At 40.1% G+C, this 8,522-nt stretch overlaps 1 protein-coding gene across 1 annotated transcript in view; it reads right to left on the reverse strand.

The window, feature by feature from the left end:
• IKBKAP (inhibitor of kappa light polypeptide gene enhancer in B-cells, kinase complex-associated protein) overlaps positions 1-7,860 on the reverse strand; it is a 64,000-nt gene extending 56,140 nt beyond the window's left edge. The window contains exons 1-6 of the mRNA XM_006886984.1: positions 7,711-7,860; positions 7,376-7,528; positions 5,514-5,595; positions 4,766-4,846; positions 2,014-2,099; positions 739-745 (exon numbers count right to left, since the gene is read on the reverse strand). Of these exons, the coding sequence (XP_006887046.1) occupies positions 739-745; positions 2,014-2,099; positions 4,766-4,846; positions 5,514-5,595; positions 7,376-7,528; positions 7,711-7,860 (559 nt within the window). The remainder of the gene's footprint in view (positions 1-738; positions 746-2,013; positions 2,100-4,765; positions 4,847-5,513; positions 5,596-7,375; positions 7,529-7,710) is intronic.
• Positions 7,861-8,522: the final 662 nt, after the last annotated feature.

Consider the following 8,522-nt stretch of genomic DNA (forward strand, 5'->3'; position numbering starts at 1 on the left):
TGTTGTTCCAGTTCAAACAAGTTAAAAATCAAAACTTTGACATGAGTACTTGCATTTGACTAACTCACTCAAATTGTGTGAGTTATGTAACCAACACCATAACCTAAATGTCAAACATTTTCTCCAAAGGAAACCCTCTATCCATTAGCAGTGACTATCCACTGCCCCACTCCCCTATTCATTCCTCTAGTCCCAGGCAACCACTCTTCTACACTGTGTCTTTAGCATTCACTCACTGATGCTGAGTTCAAACCGACTTATTGCCGACCCTCCCATGGATTTCCTGGCTATATATTGCCAAGGAAACGATTGTCCATCTTTTTTTTCTGAGGAGCTGCTGGTGGATTCAAATGGTTAGAGAGGCAAGGCCTCTGAGGTAGTAGCAAAATCCGCTTTGGACCAGAGTTCTTATAGATTGGCCTATTCTGGGCATGTCACATAAATGAAAACATATAATCGACTGTGTTCTTTTATGACTGGCTTCTTTTACTTTGCTTACTGTTTCTGAGATTCTTCCAGGTTGAAATAAGCATCAGTAGAGTAGTGTGGTTTAGACCATTTGCATTAGAAAGTTTAAACACATTTACTTGTAGCTTAGAGGTCAACACACAACAGGCTGCAATCAGACAGAACGGACTTGGCACAAAAAAAGAAAAAAATGCATTCAAATGTGCAGAAACTCTATTTGTTTGGTCAGGTTCCATTTCTTCCCCCTCTCCACTCCTGCAAAAAAATCACGTAAGAACTAAAGGGATATATAAAAGTTATCTTAGACGTGACAATTTCCCACTTTACCCTAAAAGTAAAGTTATGTCTGGGGATATTTAATTCAATTTTCTGCCTACCCTTTAATGTTTCAAATGGGCCAGAGCAGTGTTCAGAATATTAAGGTTGATCCAGTATTACCTCCAAATCAAACTGTGCAAGGAAGCCATTATTGTGTCCACCTTACATGTAAAAACACTGAGGTTCCAACAGTGTCATGGCTATTGTCATGATAATGTGATGCAAACTATTTTTTTTCCTAACAGAAATATGTTATCCCTAATGCCAGGCAATAAACGGCACATCTTCCTAGGAAATAATTTTGTTCAATGATGATGTTTTTATATATTAATTTTTGTAATGTTCATAATGTATAAATTATGCTAACATATAATACCTTAAAGACATTTTAACATAGTAACAGATGCTGTATGTAATAAATCAACTAAAAGGCAGCAGTTATGCTCAATCAACCCTCTAAGGGAAACAAATGGAGAGTTTCTTTCTGCAAAAATTTACAGCTTGAGAAACCTGATCAAGGGTCCCTCTGACTCAGAATCAACTGTCCGGCAATGAGGGAGAGGAGGAGGAGGAGACCCCTGAGGCTGCTTCCACGAGAACAAGCCTTGCAAGACACTGATTAGTGATAATAGTTACATTTTTAATGACTCATAATAAAGGAAAACAAAGAGTTTAATGCAACAGAAAAAATAATAAAAATATCTAGTATGACATATGTCAAAGCCGTTGCTGTTATGCGCCATCATGTCAGAAACGACTCATAGCCGACCCTCCAGCAAGTTTTCAGAGGCAGTAAATCATATGGAAAGACTGTCCATTTTTCTTCCATGGAACAGCTGGAGGATTTGAACCACAGCCACTGGGCTAGCAGTGTAATTCCTTACTACTAAGCCACCACAGGCATATGAATGGCCACCAATAAATGTAGGACAGTAGGGAAGTTTGATGGTCTAGAGGTAAGTAACTGCGCTGCCAACCCAAGGTTACTAGAAGGTACTGGAAACAGTACACATGGTATCCCATTTCTATCTGCTTTGCTTGCTTCATGTTTTAAAATTGGGCAATGAATGATTATTAAGGAATCCTTTCTAGGATGTCTTCTCCTGTCATAGGGCTATAAAGCAGAAGTAAGTTCTCCATTCTTGGCCTCTAATTGGACATTTTCATTTCCTGATAGAAAGCTCACTTGTGCTAATTGAGGGTCTTTATCTCTTAAACCAACCTTACCAAGTGCAGCTGGAAAGCAGCTTGCCTGCCTTCTGATCCATGGAACTGAGTCTCCTTTTTGCCCCATCCAACAGTGATAAACTTGCCTAGAGAACAATTTGAGAATAGCAGAATAACTAATAAGCTAAAGGAAATGAAATAAAAGCAGTTTTATTGTCATTCTTCATGAAATATTATATTGTTGTTGGGTCTCATACACAAGATGTTACTGGAACATAGCCATGTCCATTCCTTTACATGTTGTATATAATGTTTTAACACAGAAAAGAGCAGAACTAACTAGTTCTATCCAACCCAGATCCAGGGCTGCCTTCTCTGGGAAGTCTTCCCTATGCCTTCTTATCTATGATAATTAATACTTTATGTCAACAAGGTTATGACGCTAAGTATAATTTAACTATATTATCTATTTTAAGTTCTAATCTTCATTAGTGAGACAGGATTAGGGGAAGTTCTGTAAAGATACCTGGCTTGATAAAGGGGAAATTTCCTTGAGGTGTGTGCCCTGCATTGAATATGTGTATGGGCTCTCTGGCAAAGTTAGTGAGCTTTTTGTCCCCCCTGCACCCAGCTCATGAACTCTGAGCACTTGACTCTATAGTCTCTGAAGCCAGCACCCTGCAATTGGGCTCCTTGATGTCTTTTGGATTCATCAACAGTCTCTACAGTCGGCCTGCTGATAACTTGGACTCAATCACCTTCCCAGTTACCTCTCTCCTGAGTTCAAATCCAGACTTAGGACTTACTAGCTTCTATAAGCATGTGAATTATTTTCTTGAAATAAGTATCTCTCTCAATACATGCATGTTGTTGTTATGTGCCATCGAGTTGTTTGCGGCCTATGTACAACAGCCCTAAACTCTGCTCTGTCCTCTGACACTCCCATCCCGATTATACCAGTCACTGAATCAATCCACCTCATAGAGGGCCTTCCCCTCCTGTGCTGTCCCTCCACCCTAACAAGCATGATGTCCTTCTCCAAGGACCGGTCTCTCCCCACAACATGTCCAAAGTATGTTAGACTGAGCCTCAGAAACCTTGCCTCCAAGGAGCCACCCGGTGTAACCCTTTCCAGGATGAATCTGTTTGTTTTCCTAGGAGTCCATGGTACTCTCAATATTGTTCTCCAGCACCACAGCTCAAAGGCATCAATTCACCTTCTATCCTCCTTGGTCATTGTCCAACTCTCGGATGCATAACAAGTGATTGCAAAGACCATGGCCTGTATCAGATGCACCTTGGTCTCCAGAGACACACATATATATTTACATTCATGTACATACAGATAAAGGAAGCTCCATTGGTTTTGCTTCTATAGAGAATCCAGCCTAGGACATGTCCCTTAAGTGGTCAAGCGTGTTTCTCCTGGGGGCGCTCTGCAGGGGTATGTTGCCTGCCTATATTATCTGCCTGGTACATCATTTCAGAACTGTATTTGTGGGTCTCCATAGTGGGAAAGTCAACCACTTAACCATCTTGTAATGATTTATAGCACTAAATGCACAGTTGGCAGCACAGTATAAACTCAATTTCTGAACAAGTTTTTTTTTTTTGGGGGGGGGTGAAAAAAATCTGTATTTAGAATTAGCCCGCTGGACTCAGTTTAGATGATCCCAATTTTGTTGGCAATATCCAAAGCATCATAGTCAGAAGCAAGTCAAGCACAGGCCTTCTCCTCTCCTACATGCCTAATCAAGGTGTTGAGCCACATCAACATTATAGAGCTTCTTTTCAGTTTGTCTGATTTGGTGCTTGTTGGCCTTGACATCCACAAAGAACACCCGAGTGCTGCTATCTTCTTCATTGCTGACTCAGTAGTCAAGCTTTTTTCTCCTGGGGGTGCTCTGCTGGGGGTATGTGGGCTGCCTTCAGAGTCCTAGCATCTTAAGCCACTGGAAGGTGGGTGATGTGGGTGACGTGCAGATCTTTTTTTCTTTTTTTAAATGGCTGTGGCCCTTCAGGACTGTCTCCCTGGCCTTTAATGCCTTTGCTTTGCCTTCAATTTTGGGAGAAGCAGGCACTTCATTCTTCACTTTCGGCACCATCTTCCCAAATGAATTCTTTTTTAATGAATAATGGTAGTTTTTGAAATGGTTTCTCAGAATTGGTGGAGCAGGAAGGCACAAGGTCAGAAATCAGCAAAGGTTCAAATATCTTTTCCCTCTAACTTTGTCTTCGACAGGCCAGCCCCAGGTGCTTTCACTTGGTCCTGGGCTTCTGACCCTCAGTCACATCTCCCTTCCCTTTAGTACTCCCAGTGACTTCGTGTCTAGGTGACCTCAGCTAGAAAGCAATCTGCTTGTTTCTGAAGGTCCAATCAATAGAACTAAATAGAAGCCCTGCCTCCTTCTTTTCTTGTCTTCTTTCACGAAAACTGTCTCCCAGGTATGCCTGCCTTATTCTAGTTTGCACAAGCAACTCGACGGCCCTTGACAACAACAGTCCCTTTAACGGAGCCCCGAGACCAAGCCTTTCTTTGGGCTCAAAGAGCCATGATCAAGGTGACCTGCATCACAGGTCTCTGGTGCACAGGCTCTGACAAAGAAAGCAAGCCCACTCTGAGACTGGAGAGGCAGCAGAGTATGTCTTTTAAGGTCCGAGACAGGACAACAGAATTATGGGGCATTTAATAAACATGATTTTCGGCTTCATAGGTCTTTGTGCTATTGATATGGCTATTAAAGTACAAGAAAATAATCAAAATTAAGGAGGAACTTGAAGCCACAAAATATTTCACACAAGCTGTACTCACTTTCACCAAAATCACCCTGGTGGATTTGCTGCTCCAGGATTGGTTCAAAGTCTTTAGTCATCATAATCAGTGTCTGTTGACCTGGAAGAGCACAAAACAAGAGTGAGTGAGTTTCCAAACAATAAAGCCCAAGGCACTATGAGCTCCAGAGCTGAAGCAAAGCATCTTATAGGGAGAATGGGGTAAATAAATAGGTCATTCACAGTGTTTTGATGTTGTAAAACAACAAAAAAACGGAAAATATAACAAAACACCTCTGACTAGATAGCTCAGTCCTACCTCTCTAAAAACATCCTTACCTCTCTAAAAACATCCTTCCACCAACTTCAAAACCCCCCATATTCCTCTTCAAATATATACCCCATGAGCAATAATAGTTTACTAAAACTCATTAGGGCTTATGGGGAGAAAGCAGGATGGACCTCAAGAAGAGTTTTCTAGAACTTGTTTAAATAGTAATTGGTCTTATTACAGCAATTTAAAAATAAATATTGCTAAGATCTTGAACTGCAACTGTGAATTCAGCAATATCTCTAGATTTTAATAACTCTGTTCCCCATTTCTAAAGACTGAAAAAGTTCCTTCAAATAATTTTTCACAATAATACAATAAAAGGTAAAAGTTAAGTCAAAAGGAAGACATTCCTTCCAGCCTACAGCACTGACACCACTGTTCAAACCCGAGCACCCCAAACTTGAAGCCTGTGAGACACGAGGAGTGTTTTATCAGGGACTAGTGATAAGCTTACCTGTGGCAAGAAGTACCAGCTCTTGGTCAGGACTCCAGCTCATGACAGAGATACCACTGGCTACACTCCCGACGCATTCCACCTAGACAGACACAGAAAAATGAAGGGCAGTATTTCTAAATGCCAGCCTCTGAATAAGTCTTAAAAACACGAATTTATACACAAACATTTACTTATTACAGATATTAAGAGAGTAGGCCTGATGCTAAGTATTGTTGTTGTGTGCTGTCCTGTCAGAGCTGACTCATGGCTGACCGTCCAGTGGATTTTCAGAGGCAATAAATCACATGTGAGTGGAATGTCCCTCCTTCTGCCATGGAGAGCTGGTGCATTCAAACCATGTGTCTTTGAGATTGTAGCACAGCTTCTAACCACAAGGCAACCAGAGCTCCCATAAGGATTAGACATTACTATGGTCATCAAATTCCTTCCAGACCTGTCTTATGAGGGAGATAAAAGAAAACTGCAACAAGAGTCTCTTGCCAGGATCTCTAAGAAGTAAAGTGTAATTACAAAATCAGGAAATGGTCAGAAAGTTCAAGGCTATTTTCCTGAGAAGTATCTGAAAGAATGAAAATAAGGAAAAAAGAAAACATGATCAAGCAGGAAAAAAAGCTTTCAGGTAAGGATCAGATGCAGACAAGAGCTCCGGGCATGCATACATATCAAGAGCTCTGATGGCTCAGTGGTAAGGATTTGCTCTGTCGGCCCAAAGGAAGGTTTGAATCTACCAGCCACTCTATAGGAGATATTTGGGCAATCTCCCGTATGATTTGCTGCCTCTGACTGCTGGAGGCTCAGCTGTGAGTTGGTTCCAACTTGACTGTCCACAACAACAGTTAAAGATCAGATGCAGATACAACACAAGTTATACATACATAAAACCAATAAAAATGGAGAGAGGAGTATAAAAAAAGTAATAAAAATCGGAAGAGTTAAGTGTATAAGGTATATATTTAAGTGAGAAGGATTGGGGAAATAGGCTAAAAAATATTGGGGAACAGCTAACATGAAGTTTTTTTAAGCATGTAATAAGCATAGATACAGGTTTATTGACAAAGATACAGTTTTACTGACATAGATACAGTTTTAAAGTGACAAAGGGGCAGACCCTATACCACTGAGTACAGACAACTGAAGAGTTTAGGAATGAGGAAAAAGTTTTACAAAACACACCCATGTTCACTGGAGTGTTATTTATAAAAGCAAGGAGATGGAAATCAAGCCACGTGTCCATCAGTGGGTGAAAAGCTAAAGAAATCATGGTACATTAACACAATGGAGCATTATGCAACTCCGAAGAATGATAAAACATCTGTGAAGCACTGTGTAACATGGATGAACCCTAGGAAACAATGCTGAGTGACCTAAGTAAGTCACAGAAGAACTATAATGGCATAAGGTCACTATAATAAAAAGTAAGACGTTTACATTCAGGTAAAATAATTCTTGGATGGTTACCAGTGATAGGAAGAGAGCAAAAATTAGTAGGAAATAAAGTGGGGAAAAGGCAATATACAATAAAGAATTTATCAGTTACTATAGGTGATTAATCAGTTGTAATAACCTTATTCTCAGACAAAAAGCCAGTTTCTATTTACTTAAAATAAGGATATTAATAAAATTATAATTTGGAATATTATGAATGTCCTGATTAAAAAATGCAGTTAACAATAAATTTTAGAAGAATTGTGAAATACAGCTAACATCAACATAAAAACTTTTTGTTAACATACATATGGTGCAAAGCAAAGACTTGAATTTTGAAAATGTTTAACTATGCAACCCACTGGAAAACATCAGTGCAAAACAAGTGATGGGTTTGAGGACTCTGGAACGTCCTCAGTGAACTCCCTGCTCACCTGCTGTGTGCTGAGATTGCACAGCACAACGTCCCCAGAGGCTGTGGCCACACACACTGACTCCTGATCCAGCAAGTCCTGGATGCCCACGATGCAGCCACTTCCATCATCTGGGAGAAAGCCTTCGGCCACCAAAGCAATCTCATTCTTCACCTTCCACCAAAACAGAGAACCAAATCAATTCAATCCACTGTCAAGAACAATAGGTAACATTTCCAGAAACATGTTTAATGCTACTTTTATGACAATATTTAAACATGCTTTTTTCCTAAATTACAAACTTCCACCAACATACTATCTTTAACAATGCCCATGCAACTGCACCAATAGCTTACTTCTTTTGAGATAGGATCAACTTCGATGAGGCCAACTTCTGAGCCGATAAGAACTGTTTCCTGTTCACTCCGAAGGCAGAAGCACTGGGGTTTCCCTGGAGCTGGAATATCCCTAAACTCCAGGGTCCGAAATAACTTTAGATTTCGCATAATGAAACAACTCCTAAGAGAAAAATACAAATTTCTCTTAAATCATTAATTAGATGAACCATCTAAGAAAGAAAAGAGCTTAATGATGATAAATGACCTCACTCATAAGTAAAGTGGTTGAGGGGAGGCAGGGAAACAATCAGGGAGTGGTACTTAGAATAAGTAAGGGGTGAAAGATACAAATGGATAAATCTATTTCCTGTTTGCCTGGGTGGAAAACACAATAAAATTAAGACAGTTTGCTTCAAAACGATAACCAGTATTTGAGGAGCTCTGGGACCTGACATAACTATTGCAGATAACTTCACCTTCTGGGCCAGGCTTTTACCAATATAAAGAAAAAGATAAGGCAGGGAGAGGGGGTAAGATAGGACATCTCTGTTCAATCTGGTAAACTTAGACTCACTTTTATGCAAAAAAACCAAAAACTAGGAAAAAACCCAAACTATTAACTGTGCAGGATGTCTACATTCAGAGTTCTTTAAGGCTTATGGCAAAGAGTCCTGAACTTGTGTTAGGGGTGGCATTTATACACATTCTATTGTTCATCAACTTAATCCAAGGCAAATTCTCTCACTTCGGCCTGCATTTCACATAAATGATAACCCTCCAGCTACCAAGTTGATTCAACCCCTTAGGGCAGAGTACAATTTTCCCACAGA

Source organism: Elephantulus edwardii, unplaced genomic scaffold (genome assembly GCF_000299155.1).
Source record: "Elephantulus edwardii isolate Elephantulus edwardi_28Jun2011 unplaced genomic scaffold, EleEdw1.0 scaffold00052, whole genome shotgun sequence".
NCBI lineage: Eukaryota > Metazoa > Chordata > Mammalia > Macroscelidea > Macroscelididae > Elephantulus > Elephantulus edwardii.